General features: G+C 40.1%; 1 protein-coding gene across 2 annotated transcripts in view; it reads right to left on the bottom strand.

The window, feature by feature from the left end:
* Positions 1 to 21,796, bottom strand: part of LOC119774221 (A disintegrin and metalloproteinase with thrombospondin motifs 8-like) — a 47,641-nt gene that overhangs the window by 6,474 nt on the left and 19,371 nt on the right. For both annotated transcript variants that reach the window (XM_038271627.1, XM_038271628.1), the window contains exons 5-7: positions 19,966 to 20,258; positions 16,034 to 16,220; positions 13,792 to 13,964 (exon numbers count right to left, since the gene is read on the bottom strand). In XM_038271627.1, coding sequence (XP_038127555.1) covers positions 13,792 to 13,964; positions 16,034 to 16,220; positions 19,966 to 20,258 — 653 coding nt within the window. The remainder of the gene's footprint in view (positions 1 to 13,791; positions 13,965 to 16,033; positions 16,221 to 19,965; positions 20,259 to 21,796) is intronic.

Below are 21,796 nucleotides of genomic sequence, written 5' to 3'. Positions count from 1 at the left end.
TAAGCACCAGAAAGCTGGGTGAGAGGGACCTGCTGCAGCTAGCCCAATTAAAAGATCAGGTGTGAGAAAACGTTTTTTCTTTTTCTTTCTCTTCCCATTCAGGTTGTAAATGACCTACAGCCATGAAAGTTACTCCAATTGAAGACAAGATATAGCTGTAGCTTAGATAAAAATAATTTTTCAGATACCTTTTACGGTTTTTACTCGGCAGTCGTTTGTTCGGAGGGGTGCTTTAGCAGCTTAAAGGTGAGTGAGAGTGTGATGCTGCAGTTAAAACAAAGGGAGGAGCAGGTGGGATTAGCCATTTTGTTTGTGCTTCGTTTTGGGTTGTGAAAGACCTACAGACATGAAAGTTACCCCAGTCTGAGACAAAGGATAGATGTTGCTTTCACTGAAAGAATTTCTCAAATACCTTTTACGGTTTTTTCTCAGCAGTCGTTTGTTTGGAGGGTAAGAACCTGGAAGCTAGCTGACAGTTAGCTTCTGCAGCAGCCTGCTGCAGTGAAGCAGGCTGTCGTTTTTTTAAGATAAAACATTTTGTTCTTGCCTCACGGCCACATATTTGGAGCTACAGTCACCATTTTTGGTCAGTTTGTAGGCTGAAACCTCTGGACCCACACAATGTCTTCAGAATTACGGTAGGATTAATACTTTTCCTTAAAAACCCTCCAGACCGACCTAAAGTCGATGAAAATCAGAGCATTTTTCCATTGGTTTTGGAGCAGCAGTGGGGAGAAAAACGAATGACATTATGTGTTTTAAACTCGTCATAAATATTGTTCTGAATGACACACATACACCAAAGTTGGCATAGTTGGAGTCGAAGGATGGCTGACGGTCACGGTGAAGAAATTTTTTGAATAACTCATACGATTTTTGCTCAGCAGTCGTTTGTTCGGAGCTGTTGCTCCCATTCAAAAAAGCCTGAGAGCTAAGGAACGATAGTGCTGCGCTTTTCTCTCTGTCACTGACAGGCTCGTTAAGCGTTGTCAAGGTAACCGTGCTTCAAAGAGATTTTACCTCTGCTGTTTTAAACAGCACATATTAATCTAATGGAGGGTGAAAGCACTGATTTAACATTGGGAAATGGATACTATATGACTGCTGTCCATGACACTTCCCTTGCCACTCAACACTGATAGACTTTCAAAATAAGACTCCAGGGACCCTACAAAATAAAAGCCTCTATATTTTTTACATATATTTATTGCCCTATATGGCTCAACATTATGACCCAAACTCAACCCCATTTTAGAGAATAGACTCTAGGAGACTGTTTAAAACACACCCTAAGGCAAATTTCAAAATAAAAGCCTCCCATTTCATCTTCATCTACTGCCCTAATAACATGGAAAAAAGAGTGATTTAACGATTGGAATTGTCATCAACTATCATTGCTGGGTCTGAACATTTTCTCTAAACACAACTCTGTTGGACTTTCAAAATAAGACTCCAGGGACCCTACAAAATAAAAGCCTCTATATTTTTTACATATATTTATTGCCCTATATGGCTCAACATTATGACCCAAACTCAACCCCATTTTAGAGAATAGACTCTAGGAGACTGTTTAAAACACACCCTAAGGCAAATTTCAAAATAAAAGCCTCCCATTTCATCTTCATCTACTGCCCTAATAACATGGAAAAAGAGTGATTTAACGATTGGAAAGTCATCAACTATCATTGCTGGGTCTGAACATTTTCTCTAAACACAACTCTGTTGGACTTTCTAAATAAGACTCCAGGGACCCTACAATATAAAAGCCTCTAGATTATACTAATGCATTAATTGATGCAAATGGCTCAACATTATGACCCAAACTCTTCCAGGTTGTTTTTATTAGACTCTAGTGACCTTTTCAAAACACACCCCAGAGCAAATTTCACAATAAAAGTCTCCCATTTACTCTGTAATACAGCAGCTATTCACCTAATAACATGGAAAACCAGTGATTTAACATTTGGAAATGGATTCTATATCACTGCTGGGCATGACCCATCTTTTGATGCACATCCATGATAGACTTTCAAAATAACACTACAGGGACTCTACAGAATAAAAGCCTCTTCCTTATACACACTCATACATTCTGGCATATTGCTCATAGCCATTTGTAATTTCATCACTGCAATGGCTCTGAGCATGCGGGCGGAGCCCGCCATTGGTGATTTCATCACTGCAATGGCTCTTAGAAGGCGGGCGAAGCCCGCCAATGGTGATTTCATCACTGCAATGGCTCTTAGCAGGCGGGCGGAGCCCGCCATTGGTGATTTTTTTCATCGCTGCAAGGGCTCCTAGCAGGCGGGCGGAGCCCGCCAACTGCGCTTTACCCACTGCGGTTCAATATGGACAACCCATATTACCCTTGTGCATCATATGCTGTGCACGTCTATTTCCCAGATTTCAGCACAAGTGGCACACAGCTCTCTTTGCCCATGACCTAGCCCTCTTTCCTTCCCTCAGCAGCCCTCAAAGGCGTAAGCAGTTGGTCTGGGGAGCCCCAATGTCACTTGCCAGGGCCGTATTGGCCCAGTTACCCAGACGGGCAGTAGGTGGCCCCCCTCAAAATTTCTTTAGAAATTTTCTAGTTCGTTTTTCTCCCCTCTTCTGCTCCAAAACCAATGAAAAACGGCTCTGATTTTGATCGACTTTAGGTCGGTCTGGAGGGTTTTTAAGGAAAAGTATTAATCCTACCGTAATTCCGAAGACATTGTGTGGGTCCAGAGATTTCAGTCTACAAACTGACCAAAAATGGTGACTCTAGCTATAAATATGTGGCCGTGAGGGCGAGTTTAAAAAGTTTTTTGGTCTTAAAAAAACGGCTGCCTCACACTCTAGTTTTTCAGTTGCTCCACTCTAGAAGGCTGGATTTTGCCAAAACTTTGTGGCGCTTGAGGTCTGATTATACAAAAACCGTAGCAGTTATCAACATGCCGTCTTCAGTTTTATGCAGATGAAGGATTTATCTACAAACTGAGCTTTAAACTGTTTTTCTACGTGAATGTATGACGACACAGTGAAGCACTGTTTTTTATGCTTTTTTTTACCTCTCCCCATTCATTTCCTATGGGATTTTTTTGCGACGTTTTCACTAATAATTCGCAAACCTTCGGACTAATGAGAAAGTTTTATACAAGCACACATCACCCCATTGGTCCCGACGCATGTGCCAACTTTGGGCCCGATCCGCCAAACCGTGCGGGACTAGTTAGGTGCCGAAGTTTTGGGTGGCGAGGAGAACTATAAGCTATAATACGCAGAATAAATATGTGCAATAGTAATAGGTGGGCCATACCTTCGGCATGTGCCCCCCCTAACTAGAAAATTTCTAAAGAAATTTTGAGGGGGGCCACCTACTGCCTGTCTGGGTAACTGGGACAATACGGCCCTGGCAAGTGACATTGGGGCTCCCCAGACCAACTGCTTACGCCTTTGAGGGCTGCTGAGGGAAGGAAAGAGGGCTAGGTCATGGGCAAAGAGAGCTGTGTGCCACTTGTGCTGAAATCTGGGAAATAGACGTGCACAGCATATGATGCACAAGGGTAATATGGGTTGTCCATATTGAACCACAGTGGGTAAAGCGCAGTTGGCGGGCTCTGCCCGCCTGCTAGGAGCCCTTGCAGTGATGAAAAAAATCGCCCGCCTTCTAAGAGCCATTGCGGTGATGAAATCACCAATGGCGGGCTCCGCCCGCATGCTCCGAGCCATTGCAGTGATGAAATTACAAATGGCGACGAGCAATATGCCAGAATGTATGAGTGTGTATAAGGAAGAGGCTTTTATTCTGTAGAGTCCCTGTAGTCTTATTTTGAAAGTCTATCATGGATGTGCATCAAAAGATGGGTCATGCCCAGCAGTGATATAGAAACCATTTCCAAATGTTAAATCACTGGTTTTCCATGTTATTAGTTAGGTGAATAGCTGCTGTATTACAGAGTAAATGGGAGACTTTTATTGTGAAATTTGCTCTGGGGTGTGTTTTGAAAAGGTCACTAGAGTCTAATAAAAACAACCTGGAAGAGTTTGGGTCATAATGTTGAGCCATTTGCATCAATTATTGCATTAGTATAATCTAGAGACTTTTATTTTGTAGGGTCCCTGGAGTCTTATTTTGAAAGTCCAACAGAGTTGTGTTTAGAGAAAATGTTCAGACCCAGCAATGATAGTTGATGACTTTCCAATCGTTAAATCACTCTTTTTCCATGTTATTAGGGCAGTAGATGAAGCGGAAATGGGAGGCTTTTATTTTGAAATTTGCCTTAGGGTGTGTTTTAAACAGTCTCCTAGAGTCTATTCTCTAAAATGGGGTTGAGTTTGGGTCATAATGTTGAGCCATATAGGGCAATAAATATATGTAAAAAATATAGAGGCTTTTATTTTGTAGGGTCCCTGGAGTCTTATTTTGAAAGTCTATCAGTGTTGAGTGGCAAGGGAAGTGTCATGGACAGCAGTCATATAGTATCCATTTCCCAATGTTAAATCAGTGCTTTCACCCTCCATTAGATTAATATGTGCTGTTTAAAACAGCAGAGGTAAAATCTGTTTGAAGCACGGTTACCTTGACAACGCTTAACGAGCCTGTCAGTGACAGAGAGAAAAGCGCAGCACTATCGTTCCTTCGCTCTCAGGCTTTTTTGAATGGGAGGAACAGCTCCGAACAAACGACTGCTGAGCAAAAACCGTAAAAGGTATTTGAAAAATTCTTTCAGTGCAAGCAACATCTATCCTTTGTCTCATACTGGGGTAACCTTCATGTCTGTAGGTCTTTCACAAACCAAAACGAAGCACAAACAAAATGGCTGACCCCACCTGCTCCTCCCTTTGTTTTAACTGCAGCATCACACTCTCACTCACCTTTAAGCTGCTAAAGCACCCCTCCGAACAAACGACTGCTGAGTAAAAACCGTAAAAGGTATCTGAAAAATTCTTTTTATCTAAGCGACAGCTATATCTTGTCTTCAATTGGAGTAACTGTCATGGCTGTAGGTCATCTACAACCTGAATGGGAAGAGAAAGAAAAAGACAAAACGTTTTCTCACACCTGATCTTCTAATTGAGCTAGCTGCAGCAGGTCCCTCTCACCCAGCTTTCTGGTGCTTTAAATGTCCTCCGAACAAACGACTGCTGAGCAAAAACCGTATGGGTTATTCAAAAAATTTCTTCACCGTGAGCATCAGCAATCCTTCGACTCCAACTATGCCAACTTTGGTGTATGTGTGTCATTCAGAAAAATATTTATGATGAGTTGAAAACACATAATGTCATTCGTTTTTCTCCCCTCTTCTGCTCCAAAACCAATGAAAAACGGCTCTGATTTTGATCGACTTTAGGTCGGTCTGGAGCGTTTTTAAGGAAAAGTATTAATCCTACCGTAATTCTGAAGACATTGTGTGAGTCCAGAGGTTTCAGCCTACAAACTGACCAAAAATGGTGACTCTAGCTATAAATATGTGGCCGTGAGGGCGATTTTAAAATGTTTTTTGGTCTTAAAAAAACGGCTGCCTCACACTCTAGCTTTTCAGTCTCTCCACTCTAGAAGGGTGGATTTTGCTAAAACTTTGTGGCGCTTGAGGTCTGATTATACAAAAACCGTAGCAGTTATCAACATACCGTCTTCAGTTTTAAATAGACGAAGGATTTATCTACAAACTGAGCTTTAAACTGTTTTTCTACATGAATGTATGCCGACACAGTGAGGTGCTGTTTTTTATGCTTTTTTTCCCTCTCCCCATTCATTTCCTATGGGATTTTTTTTGCGACGTTTTCGCTAATAATTCGCAAACCTTCGGACTAATGAGAAAGTTTTATACAAGCACGCATCGCACCATTGGTCCCTACGCGTGTGCCAACTTTGGGCCCGATCCGACGAATGGTGCGTGACTAGTTACACGCCGAAGTTTTTAGGGGACGAGGAGAACTATAAGCTATAATAATAATACGCGGAATAAATATGTGCAATAGTAATAGGTGGGCCATGCCTTCGGCATGTGGCCCCCCTAATAAATATGTGAGATAGTAGTAGGTGGGCCATGCCTTCGGCATGTGGCCCCCCTAATAATACGCGGAATAAATATGTGAGATAGTAGTAGGTGGGCCATGCCTTTGGCATGTGGCCCCCCTAATAATACGCGGAATAAATATGTGAGATAGTAGTAGGTGGGCCATGCCTTCGGCATGTGGCCCCCCTAATAAATATGTGCAATAGTAGTAGGTGGGCCATGCCTTCGGCATGTGGCCCCCCTAATAAAAAAATACACCTCGGACTTCCGGGGACGTGAAGCAAGATGGCAGCATAAGTTCGAGCTCCCTTGTCGAAGAAACAAAAAACCTCCCTAACTCAAGGAAATTGGTCAAAATACATTTGTACCCAGACACGAAATGAGTGGAGGACGTAAGCAGAGAAGCGTAAAGAAGAAAATGGCAGAAGAATACGACCCCGACGCTGAGCAAATGGAAGAAGAAAGCGGCGACTCCAACCAGCTACAGGCCGTGTTGGAGGGGCTACATAATATCACGGCAGAAATCCGAGACTTTAAAAAGGAGATGAAGGAGAACCTCACAAAGTTCAGAGACGAGTTTAAAGAGGAGGTAAAGCGAGAATTTATGGGCTTTAAAGAAGAAATTAAGAAAAAAGTGGCACAGAATGATGCGGAAATACAGAAACAACAAAAAGACATGACTGAGGCGCAGGGCCGCATAGCAGAGCTGGAAGAGTGCAACACAGAAGCGAAGGACGCCATTCTGCTTCTGTCTCCTTGAACCCCAGTCGGCCTCGGCAGATGGCCGCTCACACTGAGCCTGGTTCTGCTGGAGGTTTCTTCCTGTTAAAAGGGAGTTTTTCCTCTCCACTGTCGCTACAAGCATGCTTAGTGTGGGGGATTGTATTTGAGTCAATGAGTCGATGCAATCAACTGGTTTTCCTTAGATAGAAAACTTTGTATCAATTTGACTGTATGATCTGGTTGAACTGTAAAGTGCCTTGAGATGAAATGTGTTGTGAATTTGGCGCTATATAAATAAACTGAATTGAATTGAATTGAACCTTTTAAAACAGCAAAGAAAACTACAAGAGAAATTAACGGAATTGGAAGGACACAGCAGACGCTGCAACATGAGAATTTACAACGTGGCTGAACAAGACGGCGAACTAGTGCAAGAAATGGTGGAGAAGCTATTACACCGTGAGCTAGCACTTCCGGTCGGAACCGAGTTGCAGATCCAGCGGGCCCATAGGAGCTTCGGAAAGAAACCTCCACCCGAAGCTAATCCCAGATCCATAGTGGTTAGCTTCCTTAATTACAAAACCAAAGAAGAAACCCTGACAAAAGCATGGAAAAAGAGAAATCAAGTCGAGGGGAAGCGGATATTTTTCGACCATGATTACCCCACCGAGGTAATAGAAAAACGCAAATCCTACTCCCAGATTAAAAAGGCTCTGAAAGACCGAAAGATCCGCTTCCAGACGCCAATGACTAAATTACGGATTCACTGGTCAGACGGAACCAAGATCTACAACAGCGCCGAGGAAGCTGCAATGGACCTGAGGAGACGAGGGCTGGAGACGGAGAACAAGAGCGACACCGGACCTGCGCCCGAGGAAAGGATCCGGACGGCGGCACCCTGGCAGCGCATCGGGAAGAAGCATGGGACGGACGACGGAACCACCGCTACGGGCCCTGATCAGAATGCGAGTAGCCGAGCGAGGGAACGGCTGCAGGAATTTCAAAGAGGAGGACACTGAATCCGTGGAGGTAACAGGGGTTTTAACTGCCCATTAAAGAAGGGGGATGGGAGAGACTATAGTCTTCTCTAAAGTTTGACTAAACAACGACAGGGAGACCCACCAAATAAGGGACTGTTGGACTCGCCTAGCAGGTCGGGGGAACCTGATATAGGTTCGCCCAAAACCACTAGGGGGGGGGCCCTCTTCATAAAAGGACACCCCCCTCCCCTTCCAGCAGGGGGACAGGGCCTCTTGGGAATAAGGCCCATATTCAGTCGGGAGTTCAGATTTTTTTGTTAGTTTAGTTCTTGTTCATAGTTCAAGTGGAGAGGCTGAGATTCAAACCAGGATTTACAAACAATGTCTAAGGTTATAACTGTGGTATCACTGAATGTCAATGGTTTAAATAATATTAAAAAGAGAGATAAGGTCCTAAACAAATTTAGAAAAGAAAATGTACAAGTCATTCTCTTACAAGAGACACACCTAATAAAAAAAGAGCATGGAAAGTACAAAAAATTAGGCTATGGAAACTCATTTTCCTCCTCTTTTGGAGAAAGGCATAAACGAGGAGTTATGACATTAATCTCCAATAGTGTAAAGTTTGAATTGTTGCAGGAAATTGGGTATAAAGAAGGAAGATATTTAATGATAAAGGGCAAATTGGAAAATCAGTTAATCACACTACTCAATGTATATGCCCCTCCTGAAAGTGACAAAGCACTTTATAAGAAAATATTTGATCTCATTATCTTGGAAGCAGAGGGAATATTGATATGTGGCGGGGACTTTAATGCTGTGTTAAATTATAAGATGGATACTACAAGCAAGAAAATTTGTAAAAAACAAATCAGTAGGTATATGAATACTATGATTTCAGAAACGGCAATTGTAGATGTGTGGAGAGAATTTCACCCCTTAGACCGAGATTATACTCATTACTCAATACCACATGGTAATTATTCCAGAATTGACTATATACTAATGAATAAGAGAGAACTGCACAGAGTGAAAGAATGTAGGATTGGAGTTTCAGATGTCTCCGATCATAACGCAATCTATCTTGTGATCCATCTGGACAGCCAAAAGAATAATACTCTATGGAGACTAAATGAAGACATATTAAATAACAAGGCCTTAGTTGGGGAAGTAAAAGAGGAGATAATCCGATATAAAGAGGAAAATGATAATGATGAAGTAGACCCAGTAATTCTCTGGGATGCCCTTAAGGCAGTAATACGGGGGAAGATGATTTCTTACACAGCATTTATGAAAAAAGCAAGATTAGAAAAATACAATAAACAAATAAGGAAGCTAAGAGATTTAGAACAACAACATAACCAAACAAATGACCCAGACATATTTAACCTGATTAAAGAAACCAGGAAAGAAATGGATGAGAATCTATGGGAGGAGGTAGAAAAGAAGGCTAGATTTACTAAACAAAAGTACTATGAGGGGGGACCGAAAGCCACCAAAAATTTGGCTAGGCGCATTAAGAAACAACAAACATTAGGTAACATACATAAAATAAGAGATCCACTTTCTAATAAAATCCTATATGAACAGGAAGAAATACAAAGAACATTTGAGCAATATTACAAAAATCTATATGCACAACCAACATCGGCTGGGGAAGAGGAGTTGAATAATTTTCTGGAAAAACTGGATCTACCAGCGATAGGCACAAAACAAAATGCGACACTGACTCTTCAAATTACAGAAGAAGAGATCACAAAGGCAATTGGCAGAACTAAAACAGGAAAGTCACCAGGGTCAGATGGTTTAGGGGCCTCTTTTTATAAAACCTTCAAAGAAGAATTAACACCACTACTATATGATTCGTTTAACAATAGTCTCAGGACGGGCAAGATGCCCCCTTCTTGGAAGGAAGCCATTATTTCCGTAATCCCAAAGCATGGCAAAGACCAAGAATACTGCCAAAACTACAGACCGATATCGGTACTAAATGTAGACTATAAACTGTTTTCCTCCATCATAGCTAAAAGAATGGAAAATTTAATGCAGGATTTAACCGATGAGGATCAAACTGGTTTTATAAAGGAAAGACAAACACAAGACAATATAAGGAGAACTCTTCATATCATAGACCATCTGCAGGGAAGTGGGGAGGAGGCAGTTTTAATTAGCATAGACGCGGAAAAAGCCTTCGACAGTGTCAATTGGAACTTTTTGTATAAGGTCTTAGAAAAATTTGGATTTAATGAGACATTTGTAAACTGTATTAAATCAATTTATCAAGAGCCAACTGCACGGATTAAGATTAATGGCAACCTGTCAGGTAGATTTACACTGGAGAGAGGAACAAGACAGGGATGCTGCCTCTCACCGAGTCTCTTTGCACTCTTTATAGAACCATTAGCTCAGATGATTAGGCAGGAAGTGGAAATAAAAGGAGTGGAAATAGGAGGGGAAGAACATAAAATAGGGTTGTTTGCAGATGACATTTTGATTTATTTAAAAAACCCAAATGAAATGTTTTTAAAAACAATAAGGTTGCTCGACGATTATGGGAAACTCTCGGGATACAAAATTAATGTGGAAAAAACACAGATCTTAACAATAAATTACTCCCCGCAGCAGAAAATAAGAGATACCTACAAACTTAAGTGGAACGAAAAATCTATAAAATATTTGTGGGTAAACATAACCAAAACAATTGATAAACTCTATGATGCAAATTATCTAGAAATAAACCACAATATTAAGAAGGACCTAGGGAGATGGATGGACATTGGCTTGGATCTCAGCTCTAGAGTGGAGATAATTAAAATAAATATTTTACCACGACTGTTGTACCTGTTTCAGTCCCTGCCACTGACTGTCCCGCTAAAACAATTTGTAGAATGGGACAGATGGATTTCAAGGTTTATATGGAACGGGAAGAAACCTAGGGTTAGATATAAAACACTTCAGCTCCCAATAGATAGGGGAGGTCTGGGCTTGCCGGCCCTAAAGGAATATTTTTGGGCCGGACAAATTAGACCTCTGGTATGTTGGTGCAATGATGACTATGTTTCAAAATGGAAAAATTTGGAATTGGGTAGAAAAGCCATAGAAGTTAAAAATTTAATAGCAGATAAAACACTCTTAGGCATGCTAAGCAATGAGATAGATTCAATAACTAAAACTACAATCGAAATATGGAACACAGTAATTGATAAATACAAGCTAGAGAAAGAAACTAGGAGTTTGAGCTGGTTTGCTTGGGATCCGAGGTTTAAACCAGGTATTTACGACACAGGTTTAAAAAAATGGGCAAATAAAGGCGCCACAGCAATGTGTAAATTGACTGAAAAGGGCAAACTGCTGAACTTCAATAACTTAAAGAGAAAATATGAACTAGAGGACCAAGACCAGTATAGATACCTGCAAATAAAAGATTATTATGAGAAAGAGATAAAAACCAACGTAAGTAAAATAATAGAGATATTTCATAAAACCTATGAGGGGAATAAATTACGAATTATTTCAGCACTGTACCAGGGACTGATGGCAGGCAGGAAGACATCTACTATCTGCATTAAAGAAAAATGGGAGGACGAATTAAAGGAACATATAAGCGAAGAGGAATGGTTTTAAATTTGTAAAATGCAGTGCACGGCCACCTGCTCTCGTGGTTGGAGGGAATTTAACTGGAAAAACATGATTAGATTTTTTATAACACCAAAGGTCAGGTCCAGGATGCTATCCAGTTCACAGCCATGCTGGAGACTCTGTGGCCAGACTGATGTAGGCCATACGCACATTTTCTGGTCGTGTCAAAAGCTAACTACATACTGGCGTAATGTTTGCCTTATTCTGAAAAAAATACTGGGTTATGGAATACCCAGATCTTGTAAAATACTTTATCTAGGATGCCTGACACACGAGGTAATTCACAAAGATGATGAATACTTGGTAAAAATTTTACTTTCAGCATCTAGGAAAACCATCACAAAACTATGGTATAGACAGGACCCCCCTGCGGCGGAGCAGTGGCTGAGCATCGTGGAAGAGATTTTTCTAATGGAGAAAATCACACATAGACTGAGATTGCAGGGGGACAAATTCGTTGTTAAATGGGAAAAATGGAGCGACTACAGGCGCAAGGAGAATACCACTCTTGTACCCAGATAAATATGGTCACAGCTGTTTAACATTGTTTATGAAGTTGAATGTATGATTGCCTCTCCACTGTATGTGTTCAGAAATGTTCAATAAAAAATAAGTAAAATAAAAAAAAAAAAAAATACACCTCAGATAAAAGTGTCCATTTCTTAATTCATTCAGCAATTTATGTTTTTGCAATGATACAGAAAGAAACAGTTATCTCCCAAATGCCATCATTGGATTGTGTTTGAAGCTGATTATAACATCCATGTTTATAAATGAGAGCAGAATTAATTAGTTTTTATTAATCCAAATATCATTTCTTTCAAAGACACCATTTCTATTAGAGTAATGGCTTTGTTAAGAGTCTTTTTTTTTGTGTAATATATGACCAAGGGCACAATCCACAAGTCACATATCTTTTAACGGTGTGACATTTGGAGCAAAAGTGAAAATGAAGGTGTAACTTGAAAAGTTGAATTTGTGACTCAGAGTCGCAGATTTGTGGAGTTGTGTTTATCGGTTTTTATTTATGTTAAGGTAAAAAATATTTTTTTAAAATTGTGAGGATTTTAATACCCATGTTCGAATTTGTTTTGCACCATTTGTTTCAGATAAATGAGCAAAAGTGAATGGAGGACATTTTTGATGTGCAACTCAGAACAATATTTGTTTACTTGTACTCAAGAATTTGAAGAGGTAAAACTTTTTTGTTGTAATTGTGACAGATTTAAAAAAATCTTTCAGTTACAAAACACGAAAGTTAAGATGCACAAATACTTTGGCAACAAAAGGTCTGGACCACTTGGAGCAAAACTGAGAAGGTAAGAGACTTTTTATGTGCAATTTATAGAGCACAATTAGTGCATTTGGACAAAATAAATTACTTGTACATTGTTTTTTTTATTCTACAATTACAAAACTTAGAACGTAACTCTGTCTGCAACTTCAAATTCACTTACAAAGCACAAATAGTGTTAGGAATCCAGTTTGTGTGGGTTGTGCTTTTGTTTGTTTTCTCTCCACAACCAGGTGGCGCCTGCTTTTCATTGGCCTCCTCATACACCTGCGGATGGTTACCTCATTACCGGAGGACTCTTAAGCTGCTGACTGCCACTACCTCGACGCCAGAGTGTTTGCCAGTTTTGGGTACTCTAGCCAAGCTGAGTTTTGCTGAGTAAAACTGATTTTTTGTCACCTGAGTCTTAACCTTTTTTTTTGTCTTTGCCTCTCGGCAGGAAGTCATCCTGCAAACTGGATGTTTTGGACCTTCTCCCTCCTGGAAGGATTCTCTGAGCATCAAACTGAGCTGAGGTTTCAAACTGGTGGTTTGGATCAACTTTTCTCCAAGGATTGTTTGGGCTTCACACTGAGCAGGGGATTCATCTCCACAAGAAACCGTTCAAGTACCGCAGGAAATCTAAGTGGCAGTCAGCTCGTCCGTTGTCACCTCAACCTGGTAAAACCCTGTCCGCCCTCCAACGAACAAGTCTATTACTGGAACAACCCACACCGACTGGATTCAACAAAAGACACCTTTTTCTGGAAACAGGAGTCCTGTTGCCTTTATTCCCTTTTTCAAATCAGAGACACAAATTTCCCACTGAGCCTGAACTAACCGCAGAATCTTCCCCTTCACTTTTCAGTCCCGGTTCGACAGTGTTCAGAGCAGCACTGGACTCCTCTCTACCTACTTACAATAAACCTGTTAAACCTTCCCCTGGTCTCTCTGTTTGGTTTTCTGCACGTCGGTCAGAGCTTTAGATAAAACCATGACGAATCGTTTTGAAAATTACCTTCATAGATCTATCGTGTAAAATAAACCCTGCTTCTAAAATAATATATGCCAGCAAAATAAAGAGAAAAAAGATGTGTGCACTATTGTTCTACTCCTCACCATAGATTCAACCCTATCTATAATTGTGTTGAGCTGTTGTGTGCAGATACTGTACCTTTGATTCAAACACTTTAAATTCACTGCTGCCCCTTGCTCTGCAGAACAGCTTACAGCGGTCTCTGGGGGAAACTCCAGCGTACTTTGGGATCCATTGTTTCATCTTCCCACTATAGTCCAGGTAATTGGGACTATTGTACTTCTCACACTGCTCTTCTCTGAAGCTTTTACCTAAAACAACAGAACCCTGATCTTAGAACTTAGAATCAGATCAGTTCATTTATATGACAAGGAACAAAAAGTTTTTTTTTTTAATCTTTAATCATGTTCAGATACACACATATAAAAACAACTGTCTGTCTGTCTGTCTGTCGGTCTTACAGTTGTCTTCCAGATAAGTAGAACATTAGAACTAAAAGCTTCTTCCATGTTTGATTCTGGGTATGGAGAGTAGATTAGAGCCATCAGACATGAGAAGTCTGGGTGGTTGATCCACTGACAAAAACTTACCAAGCAAAAATTTAGACTGAGACTTAGACAGATATTTTTTGTCATTTTGTGTACATGAGGGTAAACAAAAATAAATTTTTGAATTGGCGCTATAGAAATAAACTGAATTGAATTGAATTGTGGTCTGACCCTAAGATCTGGCACCTATCTGCTTTTGCCCACCCCAATTAAAAATTTCTGGCTATGCCTCTGGTGTGGGTGTGTGCTAGTTTTGATTTTATTCACTATACTTTCGTATTGGCGAAGAAACTGAAATTCAGAAGCAACACAGCAATCAAGATAAACAAGAAGAGGCCTTAAAGGAATAGTACACCCAAAACATGATTAGCCTTCATTTTCTACTCACCCCCATGCTGTACAACACTCTGGAGTACTTTTTTGATATCTCAAATGCATCTGGAGATCTGGGAGGCTTCTTGCTGTCTGCTGACATTCAAATAATGGAGGTCTATGGCGCCCGAGACAGAAAGGTCCATAAAAGTCCACAAAAAACGTGTCAATATTCCTCCATACTGCTCGTCCAATGTATTCCAAGTGTCCTGAGTGGGTAGCATCCATAATTTACTCGAAACGAAGTCATTTAGAATGTTTTTAGAGCATAAACAGTAGTGTATAGGATTTCCTAAAAGCGCATTCACGACGCTACGGAAACCGCGGCAGACCAAACCAGATGAAAGTGCGCATTCAGCGTCTGCTTTGCTGATAATGCAAGCGTAGAAGAAGAAATCTGCTGTTTACCTGTGCAAAGAAAGAAACAACGAAAGAAAAATGTCTGAGGACTTCAGTGTTGAGGAAGAGCATGAGTTCTTTGCCGAGCTGAATGCGCACTTTCGTCTGGTTTGGTCTGCCGCGGTTTCCGTAGACTCGTGAACGTGCTTTTAGGAAATCCTATACACTACTGTTTATGCTCTAAAAACATTCTAAATGACTTCGTTTCGAGTAAATTATGGACGCTACCCACTCAGGACACTTGGAATACATTGGACGAGCAGTATGGAGGAATATTGACACGTTTTTTTTGTGGACTTTTATGGACCTTTCTGCCTCGGGCGCCATAGACCTCCATTATTTGAATGTCAGCAGACAGCAAGAAGCCTCCCAGATCTCCAGATGCATTTGAGATATCAAAAAAGTACTCCAGAGTGTTGTTCAGCATGGGGGTGAGTAGTAAATGAAGGCTAATCATGTTTTGGGTGTACTATTCCTTTAACATCTGTTCAGAAAATATTCACATTTTGGACAGAGAGGATAGGTGGTTTGAGAGGGGCGTGAAGGAAGCCAACCTTAAACAGAGGAGGTGGACTCAGATTTCAGCTTTCAAAAACCTACAATTGAGTGAATGAGTTGATTCCTTACCGCTATCATCACAACCCTAACCCCATTACAGGGGACCAGAGCACCTCGCCTCTTCAGCCAGGCCCACAATTCCCTCTAACGACCCCCCTCTCAGAGACGTAGACAGGTTTTGGTTATTACAGGCTAACAAAGAAACAAAACAAGCTACATTCCAAAGGGGTGGACCCACTCGTCAGGTTAATTTGCATGTTTCTAAGCCAAAAAAAGGCTTTGCTTTGGTTCATTCTATAAAGCCTTGAACTAAACGCTATTTCTGACATTTTGAATTGAAAAACCTTCCTGGATAGAAGAGAAACGTCTTCAAATCTGGACACAAACTGCAATAGATTGTTTTTTAACTATTTTGGTATCTATACAGAGGTTCTTCTTTCCTTTCCAAAGAAACAATAAAACATTTTCTACTCTGATTCATTTAAAATCTACCTGATTTTTACCTTCACTGGTGTCACACGGCTCTGTGTTGCAGGACTGGTACCGAACTCTCTGTCCCTCACAGTATTTCCCTCCATTCTGAGGCACAGGGTCAGCACACTCTCTGTAGGAGAACTCCACCCCACCTCCGCATGTCCTGGAGCACTGCTGCCACGGTCCCCACGAGCTCCAGCTGCCATCCACAACCGTCTGTGGTTAAACAGAGAAAAAGAGAAGAGGCAGTCAGAGTGGTTGGTAAGAGCTCCCAGCCAAAGGCTGCACAACCCTAACCGCAGTCTGGGCTTCTGGGTTTGAGGCTGCTCAGTGTGTCGGAGTGCTGAGACGCAGGGCTAAATTTGTGTTGAAGCTCGGCACGCGCCCCCTGTCTCCATCAGCCCACATTCCTGCCGCATGTGTCACTCATTGCTGGTGGAAGCCGCTGTGCTTTCAGACTTTGAGTAGAAACTGAATGTGTTTTTGTTTTCTGGCGAGGCTTCGGCTCCCCTTTGAGAAGATTTTATGAGTTTGGATCAACAACCATCCCAGCTGCTACCTCCTAATGGATCCATACAGAGATGTGAGATGAGGCACTGCAGCTCGAACAAAAGCATGATTGAAAAAAAAGAAAAATCACTGTTCACACTGCAAAAACTTTTTTATCTATGTAAGTAACTTTCTTGAAATCAGTTAATTTTTTTGTCTTGAATTGAGCAGGTATGTGAGACACTTTGCCAATGGAAAAATACAATTTACATTTAAAATAAGAAAAAAAAACGAATGCACTTTCTTATTCCAAGTGCAAAATATTGAATTATCTTATTTTAAAGGTGAAAATGTTTCTTCCATTGGCAGATTATCTTTTTTACCTACTAAAATTAAAGGTAAATACATCTATTTTAAGAATTTTTTTACTCATTTTTAGACATTTTTGCAGTGCAAGACACAATTAAATCTCTATTTTAGAATACTTTCTGCAATCCTGTGACAATGTATTCCAATTCTTTTTTATTTTGTTTATCCAAATATTTTTTTGATATATATTTTTAAAGTATTTTGTAAAGTCGAGAAGCAGTTTGGTTTTCCACTGGCAGAGAAGCAGCTTGGAGCCATGTCAATAGTTGCTCCTCCCTCAGTTCTGGGTCATGGACCCTGCTGCAAACCACAAAATCACTGCAGTACTTACTTCATATAAACCACTTCATTTATAAGTTGTGTTTTAATCAACAATCGGTGTTTAGAAAGGGCCAGTAAAATGTCAGCAGGTATTGGTGCAACGTTGCCATTTCTGAACTCGGCTTAGTGTTTCTAAACCGCACTCCACACAGAGGTTACACACATTGTTTCAAACAGCATTTAACAGAAACCCACCTGTTAATATAAGAGCTGACACTGTTTATAAATAGAGTTTCAAATTGATTCTGTAGATTGGGCTGAAAATAGCAAATGTGATTACAGCTCAGTACCCTGCTCTATCCTCACTGCACTGAGAGCGGGACCAAGATATACGGCACACCATAAAAGTAGCAGCACAGAGGGTCTAGAGTAGTAGTTTTAAAGAGTTTTTGGTATTAATGTTAATTACGCAAGTAGAAGTATAAGTCCTACTGTTTAAAATCACTTTTGTAGAAGTTAGAAGATCAAGTTAAGCGTTTTACTCCAGTTAAAGTGTAAAAGTACCATTTTTAAATCTACTTAAAGTATAAAAGTAAAAGTAATGCAGTAAAAAATGTTAAGCACAGAAGCTTTGCTGCGCTAGGCTATTAAAGGAGGAAAGGATAACTTTCTTAGACTTAATTTACTTAGTTTTTGGTAACAGTGTCAAATTTAACTTCGCATCACCTTGAAAAACTATTTATTTTGGTCTGTGGTGAGCAACAAGTTGGGGCAGCACCGAGTCCAACCACAAAGAAATGAATTGTCTGGATGTATGGAAGTAAATGTGTGTCACTGGGACTTGAATTAAAAATGCCACTAAAATTGAAATGTTGTATGTTTGTTCTTACTGTTTCAGTGTTAAAATATATTCAGAACACATTTTTGACCTAAAAAGTTTATTGTCATTATTTCTACAGTTTAAATTTCATTTATTTTCTCTTCAAGCTAAAAATTCACATTACTATTTCAAAATGATTACATTTTCAATACTTATTTTTCAGTTTAATTTTTCAGTGTTAAAAAAAGCTGCATATAAAAAAATTCAACCTTTCAAAATTCAAACTCAATAAAATTTTTTTATATGCAGCTTTTTTTAACACTCAAAAATTAAACTGAAAAATAAGTATTGAAAATGTAATCACTTTGAAATAGTAATGTGAATTTTTAGCTTGAAGAGAAAATAACAAATGAAATTTCAACTGTAGAAATAATGACAATAAACTTTTTTTTAGGTCAAAAATGTGTTCTGAATATATTTTAACACTGAAACCGTAAGTACAAACATACAACATTTAAATTTCAGTGGCATTTTTAATTTAAATCCCAGCAACATAGATTTACTTCCATATGGATGAAACTAAATATTTTGATGTTTTTTTTTTTAAATACCAACAGGCCAGAATGAAAATGAGTTTCAATAAAACAAAATTAACAAGTCCATTTATAAAATGTAAGGAGTAGAAAGTAGAGATAATTGGAAAAAAAATGACTTAGACTTATTTATTTTGTCATTTTGTGTACACAAGTGTATGCGAAAACAAATTTCCTTTAAAATAGAGCTAGACAATTTCATTTTTTTGAAGTGCAGCCTTGAAAACAGTAATAAATACATAACAAAGTAATATATATAAAAATAAGGCTGGATATTTGCAGTTCTAACATTAATCTTTTTTTATAGATAAAATAAACCATTTTACACAACAAATGTAAGGAGTAGAAGTTAAAATGTATCTAAAAAATTATTATTTCAGGCACCATGGTGGTAGAATTAGTTAGAGTGAAGTAACACAAAAAAAAACAACCTCAGAGGGTTCAGCGCTAAATAAAAAACAAATATCTTAAGCTACGTTCACACTGCAGGCCTTTATTACGCTCAATTACGATTTTTTGCGTGAAATCAGACTCTTCTGCGTGGTCGTCCATATGTCCTAATATATGCGACTTGTAGGTGATCCCGTCTGAACTGCATTCATGTCCCGCATGCGCAGTAGAGGATGCAATAACTTAACATGTAGCGAGCCTGTTCTGCTTTTACGGAAGTAAACATGGATGGTAGTGCTGGAGCGTATCTCGCAATCTTTCATTTGTTTTCCAACCTCAGCCAGAGCATAAACAACAGCATCTTTTCAACACAGTGTAAAATAAAAACTGCTCTCTGCATTATCGTCCACCATGGTTGTTGTTTTTCTTCCTGCTTCTGTGTAGCAAGAAGCAGAATATTGACGTTTGTTGAGTATTTATGACGTTCAGGTCAAATGAATTCTTGGACGCCATTCACAGCTGTGTTTTGTATCTTTGCTGCTTTTTCTATGTCTGCTTCTGTCTCCTTGAACCCCAGTGGGCCTCAGCAGATGGCCGCTCACACTGAGCCTGGTTCTGCTGGAGGTTTTTTCCTGTTTAAAGGGAGTTTTTCCTCTCCACTGTCGCTACAAGCATGCTTAGTGTGAGGGATTGCTGAAGAGTCAATGAGTCGATGCAATCAGCTGGTTTTCTTTAGATAGAAAACTTTGAATCAATCTGACTGGATGATCTGGTGAACTGGAAAGTGCCTTGAGATGACGTGTTGAATTGGTGCTATAGAAATAAACTTAATAGAATTGAATGCGAAAAGATCAGATTCGTATCGGATTCAGGACCACAGAGCCATGTGGCCTGGATGACATTGGAAAACATCAGATCTGTGTTTTTCAGACTTTCATGAAACGATCAGATACTGGTCACTTATGGGAGGAAAAAGGATTTTGGGTCACTTCGTGCTGCTGTGTGAAGGTAACCTAAGTATGTCTAGAAATGATCCTACCAGTGGCTGCATCACTTCCTCTGTCGTCTTGCATGCTCCATGCAGACAGCTTCCATTGGCGCTGCAGGGAGTACCATCGGCCCAGGGCAGGCTGCCATTCTTGGTGGAGCACTGCGGCATGCCGTCCTCTCGGCACCACAGCTGACTGCAGATATCACTGTCTGATGTGTTGGGGCAGTGGACAAACTCCTCTCCAAAGATCTGCTGGCACTGTTGGTCCAGGCCGTACAGGGTGCCCGGCAGTTCCTGGGGAAGGGGAATGTTGCTCTCCGGGATGTCCAAGAGGCAGTCACCTGGGGTCAGGGGACACAGCAGCTCTGGCTTAGATTCAGGGTGAGGAGATTATCATGGCTGGTATACATGTGTTACTCTCTCCATTAGATGTGACAGCATTAGGTAAAGGTTCAAGACAAGACACCTCTTAAAGGTGCAAACAAACAAGACAGAGTTAGAGATAATCTGCCCTCAAAAACAGCGACATTACCTCCAAACCTCACACTAAAGTTATACACCACTATGTAATAAATGTAGGGATATAATCAGGGGCGGATTTAACATTAGGCAAAACTAGGACGCTGCCTAGGGCCCCAAGTTCCTGGGGGCCCCATAAAACTCTGTCAACATGTATGATTAATACAACTATTCCTTATTTGTGCTCATTAATTATGTTTTTTATAAAATTCCTTTTATTAAAATGCCATCAGAACATTTATAATATTAAGTGTGTCTCAGCCCCCCCTTCAGTGTCCACCATATTGGATCAGTCCATTTGCTGCACATGTTCAGAAAGGTCCAAACAGACAGCAGCAAACCATTTGAAAACAAACGATGCAAAGAGCAGTGTTGCCAACTTAGCGCTTTAGTCGCTATATTTAGCCACTTTTCAGACCCCTCTAGCACTTTGATTTCTAAAAAGCTCCTAGCGCCAAATCTAGAGACTTTTTTCTGCTACTGGAGACTTTGGAGACAACATCTAAAAGCAGCGAACTCTGCTCTCCAGAGCAAGTAGATTGGTAACCCCGCCTCCTGCTCTCCTCTATCTTGTCTGCTGTCATGATTCATGCAGCTATTATTTCATCCAAATGAAAAATGGAGAACAGATAAGCAGATCATGACTTGTCTACAGTGAAAAGAAGGACTGGGTTATTTACTTTGGCCTTTTTGGAAACACAGGAAGGAGCAATCAGCTAAGTGAGCTTAGTGCTTGGAAAAAATCTTTCATTCCTTTAGAGACAGCATGAAAAGTCAGCTGAGTACAAAACATAGAGAGGAAAACAAGAAGAAAAGGGACAAGAAGAGAGGGACACAACCTAGAACAGATAATGGATGTCTATTCTATTAACATTTCTCTATCTGTAGAATGGGGCTGTTTGATGTGTTTTCTTCTAATTTCAAAGGGCCCCCTGCCTGTCTTTGCCTAGGGCCCCACATTTGCTAAATCCATCCTGGATATAATCATGAACTTGGAGTTGTGGTTTGATCCTTTTTCTACTTTCAAGCCTCATTTACAGATGGTGACCAAGTCTGTCTTGTACCATCATAAAAATAGATTTTTTTATTCATGCATTTGTGTCCTCACACATCGCTCTTTTCTCTGATACACCAAGGAAAAGTTTCAGACGTTTGCAGACGGTTCTGAATGTGGCTCGTGTTGTAATGAAAGTGCTTCTATCGTTTCATTGGCTGCTTGTTTTTAAAGCTAGTAAAGACGCACTTTCTTACTCTGTCCTATTGATCAACTTGTACTTTTGTTCTTATCTGTATCTTTTTAATTTGCTTCTTATCTACTTGTACTGAACAGTACTTTGTGTGAAAGTGCTTTATAATTCAA

This window comes from Cyprinodon tularosa, unplaced genomic scaffold, assembly GCF_016077235.1.
Source record: "Cyprinodon tularosa strain WSP-4 unplaced genomic scaffold, ASM1607723v1 ctg800, whole genome shotgun sequence".
Taxonomy (NCBI): Eukaryota; Metazoa; Chordata; class Actinopteri; order Cyprinodontiformes; family Cyprinodontidae; genus Cyprinodon; species Cyprinodon tularosa.
This window is presented reverse-complemented; position numbering and strand designations above follow the sequence as displayed.